General features: G+C 48.4%; 1 protein-coding gene and 1 long non-coding RNA gene across 2 annotated transcripts in view; one reads left to right on the top strand and one right to left on the bottom strand.

Annotated features, from left to right (window-relative positions):
• The window catches only part of LOC144108698 (multidrug resistance-associated protein 1-like), a 256880-nt gene that overhangs the window by 27341 nt on the left and 214506 nt on the right, over nucleotides 1–15033 (bottom strand). The window contains exon 22 of the mRNA XM_077641869.1: nucleotides 230–331. Within this exon, the coding sequence (XP_077497995.1) occupies nucleotides 230–331 (102 nt within the window). The remainder of the gene's footprint in view (nucleotides 1–229; nucleotides 332–15033) is intronic.
• The window catches only part of LOC144108884 (uncharacterized), a 106302-nt gene that overhangs the window by 25887 nt on the left and 65382 nt on the right, over nucleotides 1–15033 (top strand). The gene's annotated exons all lie outside the window — the stretch shown is intronic.

Here is a 15033-nt window from a genome sequence, read left to right as displayed (position 1 = left end):
GCATTTAGAGCATGCCACGGAAGCCGAGATATCCACGCGACCACTTGCGTGCGTGCAGCCTTTTAAAAATTCTCGTCTCATTTCTGGAACGCTTCACCTTGTCAACTCACTTCCAATTCTTTGGTCCCAGTACATGCCCCATTAGTTGCATCGTATTACGCACTCCATTATAAGCACTCATCCCGAGCGCGCCGCACAAAGCGCCGCTGTATTTCAGGCGGCATCTCACCTCTTGAGGAAGCTCAGAGTACTCGAGGCAGCGCTCAAAGCTGACCACCATTTGGAGGATGTTGAACAACAGCACACAGAGATACATCAGGGCGAGCGGAACCTGCGAAACAAAGGTCAGTTTCGAGGAACCGGCGATGAAATTCACTACACTGGGACGAACTAGGACATGCTGCATGTAGTGTCATTTCATTATTAACAAAGTGCGATATATGAGATCTACAGAGACCATGAATAGGAAGAACACTATTTACGAAGAATGTCAAAACTTGTGCTTTTAAGCAAGTTTTCGTTCAATTTTCGATTATGTTGTTGGCTCGGTATTTCATGGGACACTGAGAACTCCTTATAATTATTGTTCTGAATAAAATTTGACTTTATTATTCGTTCGGGTTACATTTACGTTTGTCCAGCAGCAAAAGACACATTTATCGACGAGTAATATAGATTTGGGAACCACCCTCCCAGTCAATTCAAACTCACGACACCCTTTCTGAAAACGACGGGTCGCCATCGGTTAAAATTTTTTATTCAGGATACCCTCATGGGCCTTAACTTTGAAGATATTAAATAGAGGGTAAAATAACAGCCCATAATTGCAGTACGCACGGACAAAACAAAGTGAAGTCCACAAAAGTTAAACGGCAAGCATATTTATAGAAAAAAAACTAGCAATTAACCAAACATTGTCACTGTTCAGCGGAACAACACAAAAGACAAAGCCAAAGATACAAAAGAACGAAAAAGGAAAATACAAATTAGGGCAGAAAGTGAAATGTCAAGAAGCAAAATAGTTGGATAGTAACAGGGCGTGTTACAAGGCAAGATGTTATTGAAAAGTAAAAATAAATTCTCCTAGATGAAAATAGATTCATGTAAAAGCCCTTGGAATTTAGATAAGTTTGTTTCAGTGGCGATGCGTCAAGCTGAGTCGCTTTAATATTTTATTCTGCGAGGAATGAATGACCTTGAAAAATAAATAATAAGTACTACAGATGGCTTCTTTAATTTTGCATGATTTTCATGACGCGGAAGACTGGCAGTCGCGGGCTCAAGAAAATCCTCACGAAGAAGTGGACTATAATACAACACATGGAAAAGAGTTAAACGAGGTATTTTGCGGCGGTTCAATACGTCTTCGAACTGAGCGTGATTTTTTATTAATGTCACACCGCATTGGCGTGAATAATCTGATAAGATGAAACGTATAACGTGGTTCTGCAAGGTTTCAATGTCATTACGAACGTCTGCTGATGATCCCAAATATTTGACACAAAGTCAGCTTTGAGACGTATTAGAGTTACCTATGTTGGTCGTTTTACATTGATGCGGGAATTTTTAAGGGTATGCTTTATGACTCCCTACCAGCGGTCAGCAGAAGCCAGAGTTAACTTACAGTAACAGTTCCATGACAAGTCGGACTGGGGGTGAACATCAGTGTACCTATTTGAGTTTGTAAGACGGAGGCCAGTATTATTTAGGGAATAGGCGGTGGATATGCGGTTGCGTGGAGTGGAAGACTTGAGTTTCAGAAACATTGAGGGACATTAACCAGGAATACCACCGACATGTTATGGAATTGAGGTCCGATTGTAATGTTTCGCTGCCTACGTGGGTAGTTATATGCAGGGGTTGGACTTTTCGGTTCTTTAATTTTTAAAATTTGGCAGACTTTTTTGTTGTTTTTTTAAAAAAAAAGTTTTTTTTTTATCGGCGAATATTATTTTCGATGTATGAAGTACCGACGTTTACGGTGATTAAATGTAGCAGTTCTGTGTAGTCAAAATTCACTTAAAGTCTCGGTGTTTTCTCATCCTGAACAATTTATTTTCCAGGAATTAACGCGCAAATGATAGTACCTGGAGCTGTGCTTGCAGAAGAAATTGCCATCGCCGCAGAAATAGCAAAGCAAGTTTTATGAGATAGCCGGCAAGCAAAAATGGAAGTGGGAGTTTACTTCTCAGAACTAGCTTGACATGTTTGAGGGCGGGACATGTCTTCGTGCTGAGGACTGCCGCTCAATCGTCGCAGTAGCCACAACTTTTCTTTGACGTCCATGCGTGGTTTCCTGCCAGTGTCCTACGTGCAGTTGATTAACCTGTTTAAACGACTAGCTGCTCTAAGCAAGTGATGATAGTGAACTAACGGTTCCTAACTAGAAGACGATGAGGCGGTGATGATCCTTCCCGGTCAGCAGAGGCGTGTAAGCTATAGCGGAGCAATATTTAAAATCTCACAACTGCGCTGTTTATGCAACAATGCAATCGTCGCATCGTGCTCCTGGCTGTAATACTTAGTTAATTTTCAACTCCGACTTTGTATAACTTCCATTCAACAGCCATTCCAAGGATACTGACCTTTTTACGTTAAAACTGAATTTCGAAAACTGTATTCAGCGTACTTATGCCGGCATGTTTCGGTTTTAAACGAAAAGTCCAACCCGAAGCTATATGTTACCTTATACACTACCTTTTGGGGCTCCAGAGGTTACATTTCCTGATGATGAGTCATAATTGTTAGCAGAAGTGAACTGACTTCAGCATGATAGAAAACCTTGTACCTTTTTGCAATGACATCACGATGAATGTTCAGTTGCTTTAGTTTAAGTAGGAGACTATGGTGAGGAGCGCGATCAGGAATCTAAAATATTGTGTCAACTTGAAAACCCAGATGTAGTGATGAATGTAGCATTCATTAATAAAACCTGCTAGTTGTGTTTAATCCAAGTAACCATTGCGAAAACCGTGCTTGCAGTCAAAAGTTAGGTTATGGCCCTCAAAATAGTCAATAATTGCAGGGTACAAGACATGTTCTATAAGCTTGCGTACAGGAAGGGAAGAAGAAGAAGAGCGCTGCGAACGGCAGCATCTCTTGATCGAGCTCCTGTTTTTTGAAATACTTTGTGCTTCTGTAGCCTTCAAGGCCACCTCGCCGTCCCAGGCGATGGCGGATGACCCGCCGCCTCTGCTGCCTTCTGTGGCTAGCAGTGTGAACTGCACAGATCAGCCTGGATGCAGTATGGATCTCCCCTCAGAGCTCCCGGGATCGTCCAGTTTCTCTGACTCGGATGACATGGAGTTCGACGGAGGCTACACCGAGATTGTGAGTCGGCGCCTGAAGAGGAAGCTTTCCAAAACCCCGACTGAGTGTGGGCCCAGTGTGTGTACGAAGCGGGCTAACAAGTCCATTGTGCCAGCGAAGATGCCTCACCAATCCAGTGTGAGCAAGAAAACAACCAACGAGGCCAATGTAAGTGAGCAATCTCTCACTTACACAATTTCATACATGCCTGTTGAGGAAGAGAATCTCAACTCCATCAACAGGCAGACTTTGACTCTTCTTCTTGAACGACTGGTTCCGGGCCAAGTCAAAGAAGTGCGTATTAACGCAAGAAGGAATATCCTCTCTGTTGATGTCTCTAGCCGGGCAACCCTGGATAAGTTGAAGACCGTGTCTGTCCTTGGCAACATACGAGTCCGCTCGTTCTTCGCTCATGGACTTAACACTACTGCTGGTGTGATTTCTGACGTGGACATACAGATCAAGGATATGGACTTGGTGCAACTGCTATCAAGTTCTGTTCGCATAACTGACATCCATCGTTTCGGCAAATCACGGTGTGTCAAACTAGTGTTTGAGGGTACTACTTTACCATCGCATGTGAAACTGGGTTTTGTGAGGCACCCAGTGCGTCCTTATGTGCCCCGACCTGTACAGTGCCGAAAATGCCAGATGATTGGACATGTAAGTGCTGCGTGTACGAGCACGAAAACATGTCCGCGTTGTGGTGGCGTGCACGATGGACCTACATGTACGATTGAGTCTCCAGTTTGTGCCAACTGCAAAGGTCCTCATGAGGCAACATCTAGGGAATGTCCGAAGGTGAAAACAGAGATGAAGATCTTGAAGAAAATGGTGAGAGACCATTCTACTCACCGAGAAGCAGCAGTCGCAGTACGTCGCTCCAAGAGGAGGACACGAAGTCGGCAGAAGAAATTGAGCTCAGTAAATGACGTGTCAGCACATCAGGAGGACCGCGACCGCTCTGCCGCGCAAAAGCCACTGCCTCCAGCTCCGCAAGAGCCAAGACTGACAACCCCCCAGGAGGACCCCGCAGAGTGGCCACTTCTACCATCGCGTACTGTAAGCTCTGTGACACGTCCGCCTGTGCGTCCGCCGGCTGTGTCGACAACAGATGATCAAATCAGGGCGATGCTGAAACAGCTGATAGGCACCTTACGGCTGATAATTGCTGGAGTGGACACGCCAATTGCTAAGGCTGCTGTCCAAATTTTAGACGCTATTGAACCGGTGCTTGCCACCCTTTAATAGCAGTCAAAATTATGGCTCTACCGTCGTCAGCACCCTCACTGCAGGAGAGAATCTCTCGATCGGCAGTATTACAATGGAATGCTCGAGGTCTGCGAGGCCGCCTAGCAGATCTCAGGCAGAGGATCTTCAAATACCGATTTCCGGTGCTTGTAATATGTGAGCCTCATATCACATCTACTTTTCGACTGTCCGGTTATGAAAGTTTCCTCTCTGAAGCGGCTGGGCATTTGAGCAAGGTACTACTATGCGTCCGTCGTGACCTCACTTACGTTCGCCATCAAATTCCTGGGGGCAGTAGCAACGAGTATGTAGCAATCACTGTGACTTTGAATGGGCGCACAATCTCTATTATAGGTGGCTACATACCACCAAGGGGTCGATTTGATGCCCTACGACTACAATCGCTACTTGACAGCGTTTCGGAACCCCATATAATAGTAGGAGATTTCAATGCGCATCACCACGGCTGGGGAAGCGCCGTTACGAACGTTCGAGGACGGGATATCGCCACGTTCATGAACAATGCAGGTCTCGTTTTGCTCAATGATGGCACGCCGACATTTCTACGCGGGACTACCTACAGCAGCTGCCTGGACCTTGCATTTGTATCCAGGCGCCTGTCATCGTTCGCAACGTGGTGTGCTGATATTGAAAGTTATGGAAGTGACCACATACCGACGTATGTGCAGCAACGGTGGTTTCACCGTCTTCCAAATGCCAAAATACGTTGCACCGATTGGAGTGCTTTCCGCATTGTTCTAGAAAAAACCTGTGGGAAACTCGCTGATCCAACAGATGTGGAACAGCGTATTATTTCGGCCATGCACGATGCAACACGCAATATCTCAGCGCCAAATTCCACAGCACCAGTGGATGTGATCTACGCGCAGCTTCGGGCGATTCGTCGGCGCGCAGAAAGAAAATACCGGAGGACAAAGGATGTCTCGGATCTCCGGGCCTCTCGACGTGCCCAGAAGCAAATACAGCGCTATTTGGAGAACCTAGGCAAACAACGGTGGCGGTCATTTTGCAGCAGATTGGATCCCCGCAAACCACTCTCCACAATCTGGCACGTTGTTCGAGCACTGCCGACCTTTCCCCAGCAGAAACACCCTTTCCGTGCATTGGCACGTCATGATAGACGGCAAGAACTAGAGGTGGCGGAGGATTTCTGCTCGAGAATTGCCGGAAGCGCTTCTTTACCTCGGCAGCATCGATGTGCTCCCCCCACGATGGACGATCGACTGGACATCCCCTTCACAATTCAAGAACTGAAAGCAGCTCTTTCTGCTTGCACGCATCCTTCATCCCCAGGACCTGATGGAATAACATACAATGCGCTTCGTCATCTAGGCCCACAGGTAATGGAAGCCCTCTTAGCATTGTTCAACCACTCTTGGGCCTCTGCCACTGTACCACAGCAGTGGAAAAGAAGCCGCATTGTGGCCTTGCTCAAACCAGGGAAATCGCCACTCACATTAACATCCTACAGACCAGTAGCTCTGGCAAGTTGTATTGGCAAGACGATGGAGCGTATGGTGCTAACCCGTCTAGAATGGTTCCTTGAAAAACATGGGCTATACCCTTCCACAATGACGGGTTTCCGCAAAGGCCGGTCTGCCATCGACAGCGTAATTGATCTCGTGTCAACGGTAGAACATGAAAAACGCCGTCACAGGTTGACTGCTGCTCTTTTCCTCGACATAAAGGGCGCATTTGATAATGTTCAGCATGATGCAGTACTAAATGCACTCGAAGAATGTGGTATAGGCGGACGTCTACACAATTGGATTGCAAGCTATTTGACAAATCGGACAGTCTACATGGAGACTCTTGAAGGTGACACAGCAGATCATCATGTTGCTTGTGGTGTTCCTCAGGGAGGAGTGCTCAGTCCAACGTTGTTCAATCTCGTGCTCATTGGCCTTTTAAAACAACTACCGAAGACTGTTTCAATATCCGCCTACGCAGACGATATTTGCATCTGGACATCAAGTGTCACGCGTCCCCAAGTGCAAGCAAGATTGCAGCGTTCGGTGTCCATTACGTCTGCGTACTTGCGCCGTCAGGGGCTTGAACTTTCGCCAACTAAAAGCGTAACATTGGCTTTCAAACGCAAGATAATGGCGTGGTATCCGGTCACAATCGACGGACAAATTGTTCCATACGTAACACATCACAAATTCTTAGGTGTTACGATAGACCGTGACCTGTCCTGGACGAAGCACATTTCTGTGCTCAAGAAAAAGCTCGACAGCTTTGCAAGCATTGTGCGGTGTATGGCAGGAAAATGTTGGGGTCCCTCTGAGCGATCTTTACTACACGTGTACCAGGCGCTGGTAGTCGGCCTTCTCAGATACAGTGCACCCGTTCTCTCGGGGGTCAGACTATCAGGCCTGCGTGTGCTTGAAAGCGCGCAGGCTCGTGCTTTAAGAGTATGCTTGGGTTTGCCATGTAAAACTTCTACATGGGGCACATTTTATGAGGCCCGCGCCTGCCCAGCACGAATTTATTTTCAACAGGAGCCACTTCGTGTGCATTTGCGGCATCTGACCAGGCATCGTCATCACCCCCTGACTAACATTAGTGCGGTGCGTCCAGATGCAGCCTTTTCCAGAGCCCTTTGGATGCAGCGCAATGCGCTGCCTTCGAACTACGCGCCACACCAGATTGCGGAGGTGCCACTTTGGGCAGTACCAAAACCATCTATACGGACAACAATCCCAGGGATAACAAAGAAAACGCACATTCCAACAGTCGGACTGAAACAGCTGGCGCTGTCATACATTACATCTATGTATACTAACACCCAGCATGTTTTCGTGGACGGATCCGTTACGACCACTTCTTCAGCTGCAGCGGTGATAGTGCCAGGAAATGCCTCATGTCACCGTTTCAGGCTCATGCACAAAACGTCCTCTACGGCAACCGAATTGGCAGCCATACGAGAAGCCGTCCTTTATATTGGTCACCAGCCAGCGCAGCAATGGACTATATTCTGCGACTCGAGATCGGCATTACAGGTCGTACAAACTTATCTAAAACCAAGAGCATGCGAGCAGCTGGTTCAACAGATTGTGCTTTTGTTAGCCGAGGCTTTCCACCGCGGCCATATCATAAAGTTTCAATGGATACCGAGCCATTGCGGCATAGCGGGAAACGAGCGTGCTGACGCCGAGGCTCGGATGGCACATAGTGATGGCGCTTTCATTGAGATAGCCTTTTCAAGATCAGACATTGGAGCCTTGTTGGCGCATTTAATGCAGGCGGCAATGCAGTCGCACTGGCATGATCCGAGTCATCAACAGGACCGCGTGTGTAAGCTTGACGCTGGCTCACGATTACATTTCCCATCTGTGGTGGTGCGACGTCATGGGACTTTACTCCACCGGCTACGGCTTGGAGTTGCCTACACCAAACACTATCTTCACAAGATCGGCATCGAAAGTAACCCAAATTGCGCACAGTGCAACACACCAGAGACTATTGGACACCTTTTTTGCGCGTGCCCGAAGTATACTTCTGAAAGAACAACATTGGAGGCGACCGTGAAAAACCTGGACTCTCGCCCTCTCTCTGAGGAAACTCTTCTGGGCGCAAGGACGAGACGTTCTGATTGGTGGCGTGTGACAAAAGCCCTGCTCAACTTTTTGTGTGACACAGGCCTGGATACTCGTTTGTGACCGCCTGTGCACAACCTACATGGTTAATGACATGTGTCGGTGTTGTGTTGCAGACACCAGTTTTGAGTTTTATGTGTGTCCAGTAACCGCGATGCGAGCGCCAGCCAGTGTTGTGTGTGTGTGTGTGTGTGCGTGTGCATAGACATCATTCGTGAAACTCATTGTATTAGGCCATCATCAGCCTTCATTCACACTTTCCTTTTCCTCCTCTTCCCTTTCCCCTGTGTGGAGTAGCAGGCCAGGGCCCTGTTACCACCGGCCGACCTCTCCGCCTTTCTTTCAATAAAATTCCCTTTCTTCTTCTTCTTGCGTACAGCGTCTGTTAAGAAGATTCGACGATAATTGAGAGAAGTGCGGTGACTAGTCTAAAAATCAAAATTACGATTGCTGCGCGTCAGCCGTCAAGGGTTTTACGAGCGGATAATGACTAATCGAAGATCGCTGTTAAGATAGGGCATAAGACTTCAGAAAAAATTGGGCCACTTAAGCTTCGCCTTTAAGAGTGGAACGCGACAGAATACGGCAGTACAGCCAGCGAATTCATAGAACGCCATCGTCCGCTGGGCGCAAGGCCTTGCCCGTTGGCAAAATCGCTCGGAGTCCCTAGGAGACCTTTAAAAACAATCCACCCGCCGCCAGAAGAGATGACGAGCGGGCTGCAGTAACGCTGCTCCATGAACTGGCCGTTGTGCGTCTCCATTGTGATTGTGATTTCAGACGAAAGGAAAGACGCAGTAACTGTCTCACATATCGGTGGACACTTCAACCACGCCCGTGAGGGAAGGGAGAAAGTTTGGAGTGAAAGAGAAAAGAACCAAAGAGAGGCCGTAATAAATGTCCGCGTTTCCGTTGGCGTCGCATTCATGGACCACAACAGCACACAGACGCGTACATCACAGGCGCCTGGATGGTACGGGTTCCTTGACTTCTCAATGGTTGACACCTGCACACAGGTCCAGCTGCCATTGCCTGCCCGTCTGAAGCCTGAAGAGGTCGCGGTGGGTGCAGCTGTCCGCAAGGGTGCTGCTGCACCTGCTGCTGCCCGGAAGGGCGAAACCATCGTGTTATCACCGGGCTCCGCGTTCGGCCCAGTTGACGTCTTCAAAGATTTCATCTGCAGGTCCTCCAAATTCAACCCCGGTGCGATGTCATTGCACGTTAAAAAACCCCATGTCACCGAAATTATCGAAGCCCTCTACTACAGCGTCCATAGCCTGAGTCGCTTTGGAACTGTGAACTCCATAAACCCGAACTCAAACTGAACGCGGTCATAACACCACCTAGCACACCGCAGCGCAAGCTGTTCGCATTTAATTTCATCTCTACAACATAGATGGCGGTTGCCACCGCGGTGGGCTCGGCGGCACCGATCGGCGCACAATGCTAAATTGTGTGCTCTTCGTTCTTCAGGTATTCCTGGCGGTAGGCTCACCCGGCGATGGCATCTTTCCACCACCCTCGGGCAGATACACTTTGCCAACTTCAACAGGTGGGCTCGGCAGCTGTGCCACTGCGCGGACGAGTAACCCTCTTGTCTTCGCCATGCAGGTGCTCCTTCCTGTGTTCACACATGTGCTGTTGCCTGTTCTGGCTGCTGCCTGCGTTGACGTGCGGCCACGTTATCGTCATCACTACGGCAGTCATGAAGCTGATACCAATTCCGTAACAGCGGCTGACGTCACGTTTACCTGGATTTCGCCACCACCTGGCTCTGGGACCATCCGTTCGTCGTGGGAAATACAATCGCTGCGGACATCATGTTTTTCGCCACCTATAAAAGATCGCCCGCGGACCGCGGCGCCTTGTGGGCTCGGCAGCTGTGCCACTGCGCGGACGAGTAACCCTCTTCTCTTCGCCATGCAGGTTAGAAAATCATACTCTCTTTTTGCAAAGAAATCGAGCAACTACTTCTTAATTCAGCTGCCGAGCCCGCAGTGTTGTACTTGTATTGTCGTTGAATGCTTTGCTGTTGTCCATTCGCTGCTTATGCAATCCGGTGACATAGAAACTAACCCTGGTCCTGACACTGCCGCCATACTTGCAGAACTACAGAAACTAACATCGGGCCAAAGCACGTTAATCAGCGAAGTAAAAGATCTCAGCAGCAGGTTAGTAGCGACAGACAAATCGATCACCGAGTTAAGTAAGCGCATTACCGAATTAGAAACCCACTATCAGGACCTCGCATCACTTAAAACAGAAGTTGAATCCATTAAGACTGATGCCGCCACGTCGGCGAGCCAAATCAGTAACCTCGAATCCAGAGTAGACGATGCCGAAAACCGGTCGCGCCGCAACAACCTGCTATTTTATGGCTTACCTGATACTAGCTCAAAGGAAACGTCCTCTGAGTCTGAAGAACTGGTCACCCGCCTTTGCAGTGAAAATTTGGACATCACCATAGACCCAAAAGAAATAGAAAGAGCACATCGTCTTTGCTACGGGCAGACACACGCTATGAGCTTCCACGGCTTGCTTGATCCATGCGCACTCGCCCGTGAACATATCGGGTTCTACGTAAGAGGGGTGAACTACATCTATTGTAGCTGCGGAATCACGAAGCACTCGGCACTCTTTCCCGTTCACGAGGAAGTCTCGCATGTAAGGCTCGAGAAGCTTCATGTTCTCGTCAGTGCTACATAATGACAAACACACGACTTTTCTTTTTGTTTCTGGACACTGCGCCGAAAAGCGACCCGGCTTCTGGCACGTATAACACACGCGCGCTTGCCTCCTCTCGAACCGCTTTCTGCGTTCGGCTTCGGCTGCCGCCGTCTCCTTACGTTCGGTCGGACTGCTTTCACTCGCATCCGCACTACGTGTGTCCCCCCTTGCTCTCATGGGTGTGAACTTCGGCCTCTCAGACTTGGAGCCAAATTCACCCTTTTGACCGTCCTTAGCTCCGCGAGCCCGACGCGTCACAAACTCCTCGGCTAGCTCGGCGGCTTTAGCCACTGTACTAACGTCTGGCCTATCCAAGACCCAGTACCGCACGTTCTCAGGTAACCGACTATAAAACTGTTCCAGCCCGAAACACTGCAGAATTTTCTTGTGGTCACCAAACGCTTTCTCTTCTTTGAGCCACTCCTGCATGTTTGACATAAGCCTGTAGGCAAACTCTGTATATGACTCACTTCTGCCTTTTTCATTTTCCCGAAACTTCCGACGGAACGCCTCCGCTGACAGCCTGTACTTTTTTAGCAGACTCGATTTCACTTGGTCGAAATCCTCTGTCTCCTCTCTCTTCAAGCGAGCGACTACGTCGGCCGCCTCGCCGGGTAACAAAGTGAGCAAGCGCTGTGGCCACGTTTCCCGAGAGAACCCCTGCTTCTCGCACGTTCGCTCAAAGTTAACCAGGAACAAACCAATGTCCTCTCCAAGCTTAAACGGCCGCATCAGGTCAGTCATTTTGAACGATACCCGTTCTCCTGCACCGTGTGCCTGACTTCCATTACGAGCGCGTTCCATCTCTACCTCGAGACGCTTCATTTCCAAAGCGCGCTCTTCTTTCTCTTTTTGCTCTTTACGTTCGCGCTCGTCTTTCTCTTTTTGCTCTTTACGTTCGCGCACCTCTTTTTGCTCTTTACGTTCGCGCTCCTCTTTTTGCTCCCTCTCCTCAATGGTCTCAAGGCATTCCGACAGCTCGTCATCCTCAGCCTCCAACTCAAGAATAGCCCTCAGCAGTTCTGGTTTTCTGAGTTTGTCTGAGACATCCAGACCCAACTCTCTCTCAAGCTCCAGCAATTTCGGTTTGCACAACGACTTCAAATCCATGGCTGCTCCGAATGCTGCTTTCTCTACTGCCTACTATTGTCTTGCCGCAAACTAACCCGGCAGCAACGACAACCACAATTACCAGCTCTGTTTCTGACACTAACAAAAGCCTGGCAAAACTCAGAAGAAGAAAGTCCCGCACTCATCAAACCTCGCAGCCAAGAATTCAGCGCAGTCGTTCCGCTGCAGGCAACCAGTCATCACACAGGGCTCGTTGCACTGCTCCCGGATGGTCGTTGTGCTGCTCAGCATACAGTTGACCGCATATCTTCGCTGCTGGCCTCCGTTGTCGGGATCTCACCGCTGGCAACGAGTTGTTGCAAAAGGGTTGCAAGCCCCAAGGGTAGCGTTGGCCTGGCGGCCTGGGGCACAGCTGGAAACATCCGAAGGTCTCGGCAAAGTATGAGTCGACTGGCAACAGAACAACTTGTTTATTCTGGCATCGCAAAAGAGCAGCCGGTCAGGGCGACCACGTTACTCGAAGGAAGAAATCGAAGTCCCTTGGCGTCCGGCGCGGCTGTCTTTTTATACCCTCGGAGTCGAGGGCAAGAAGGAACGGCTTGGGATGAGTCGCACAAGACGGCGACGCACGGACATGCACAGACGTGACGGGCGCGTCCGCCGGGCCGGCGCCGGTCAGACCTCCTCGCCTCCCAGTTGGGGAGCTCCTCTCCCCGGCTGCCGCGCTTTGACAAGCGTGGGCACCAACATGCACACACACACACACGCACACACGACGACACGTGGCATTGAAACCTGCCTGGACGCGTTTGGCGGGAGGCGTTGCGGCAGCGATGAACGGGTCCAAAATGACCGCCACTTGAACGAAGCCCCGGCGTCCGTTGCATCCGCGCCGGCTATACCGTGCGTTGTAGGCGAAACGTAACAGTCCGTAAGGCACGCAAACATTTACTACGTTTCGCGAAAGAAACATCTGATAAATACGGACTGCGCTTTAAAACACTGTACATAGGCCCCAAGCAGTATATATTCGACGACTTGACGGAAACGGTAAAAGAAGTGCCATAGCAATCACACTCTGCTCGCTCTAAAGCAACTCCCCGACAGCACACCCCCCGAACTAATCTTACCTTATCTGCAGTATTTACTAACATACGAAGCTTTTTACCGAAACGATAAATCGTATCTAGTCTTGTCTTATCAACCAACAGCACCCTTCTCATTCTTAAAGAAACGTGGTTAACAGACAATTTTCCGCAAGTTGTACCAGGAGGCGTGACCGTCAGCTGCGCAGAACTACTGCGCTGCCCTACGCCAGTGCCAGGAGCTACAAAAGGAGCCACATCAGCGCAGCTAGCCTCACTTGGCAGCAGCGACGTGCCCCGTGCGCACTGTGTTAACAGTTGTACGCTCTTGTCACAGGTTAGTGTTATCGCCGTATCGATTCCTTGACTTATCTTCTGTATTGTGTGTCGTCGCTGCTGCCTGATTTTGGACTTGTGCTTGTGTGTTGTCTCAAGCTGCAGTGCTTTATTATCTTGTTGCACCCGAAAGGCTGCTTGCTTTCAAATGTCTAAAGAGTTAAATAAGCTGAAGGAAGAAATGAGGGCTGAATTAAACTTAAAGACGAAGTAAAACTTGAACTGAAGGCCTTTCTAGAGGCTATGGAAAGAGATTTGCGAAACGAAATTCGTGAGCTAAAAACCGAGCAAAAAAGCTTGACCGAGAGCCTTGAGTTCGCGCATGGGACAATAGAGGACATCAAAAAACAACTGGATGATGAGGTTTCCAAAAACGTGCAACTATCAACTGATAATGAGGCGCTGTGTGCCAGATGCGCATCTCTCGAAAGTAAATTGCAAAATGCAGAAAGCAGGCTTACTCATGCTGAACAATATTCAAGGAAGTGTAACATTGAAATACAAGGAATAGCAGAGACTGAAGGCGAATCCCTGAGTGACATTCTCTCTAAATTTGGCAACACCATCTCAGAACCGATAGAAGAAGCTGACATTGAAGTCTGCCATCGCGTGCCGACGCGAACTGCTGGGAAATCGCACATCCTCGTCCAATTCAAATCCCGCCGGAAGCGAGACATGGTCCTGACGAAGGCGAAAAAAACACGGCTTAGAAGCAAAGACATCGGCCTAGACAAATCAAATGCAATATGTGTTAATGAGCACCTCTGTCCCGCATTGAAGAAACTACTTGCAATGGCTGTGAAAAAAAAAAATATGAGTGTAACTGGAAATCGGTGTGGTCCTACAACGGGAAAATCTTTGCCAAGCAGGCAGATAACACGCCCACTGTGCATGTGACAGGTGAGGACGTTGTCGACAAGATTTTTTCTACTCAAGCGGGCAACACAGCTCGTGATGCCGATAACGTGTGATTGCCGACATCGTGCTCATCTGGCTATCTGCTTCGTGTTTTCAAGCATTGAAAGATGGATTATCAGGAGCTTACTCTGCCATCTGATGTGAAGTTTGATTATTTATCATGCGAATCAGTTATGCATATCAATGCACGTTCAGTGAACCGTAAAGAAGATGACATTGTCCTTTTATTACAGCAATTTTGCTCTCAATTTTCTGTCCTAATGCTGTCGGAAACTTGGTATACAAACAGCAGCAAAATGTTGGAACTAGATGGTTACAATAACTTCTTTCTTAATCGTAAAAACAGCAGGGGTGATGGCGTCGCAATTCTAGTTGCAAAGCACAAGAAGTGTGAAATTTTGCCGGAATTCAGTAAGACCACTTTGGATTATGAAATCTTAACGCTGAAAAATAAACAAGAAATAATTTCTGTCTTGTATCGTCCACCAACTGGGAATGTTGCACGCTTCTTAGAATTTTATGAAGACTTCTTGGAATTTATTTGTAAAAACAACCTTAGGCTCATCAGTGGTGGTGATTTTAACATAAACACGTTAGAGGAAAATAACTGTGTTCGTGACTTTAGCACAAAACTGGTTTCATCTGGTTTCATAAATGTGATTAAAACACCAACTCGAATTACATGTTCTACATCATCCATGCTAGATCTCATTGTT

This window comes from Amblyomma americanum, chromosome 10 (assembly GCF_052857255.1).
Source record: "Amblyomma americanum isolate KBUSLIRL-KWMA chromosome 10, ASM5285725v1, whole genome shotgun sequence".
Classification (NCBI taxonomy): Eukaryota; Metazoa; Arthropoda; class Arachnida; order Ixodida; family Ixodidae; genus Amblyomma; species Amblyomma americanum.
Note: the sequence above shows the minus strand (reverse complement) of the source record. Positions and strands in the feature narration are given on the sequence as shown.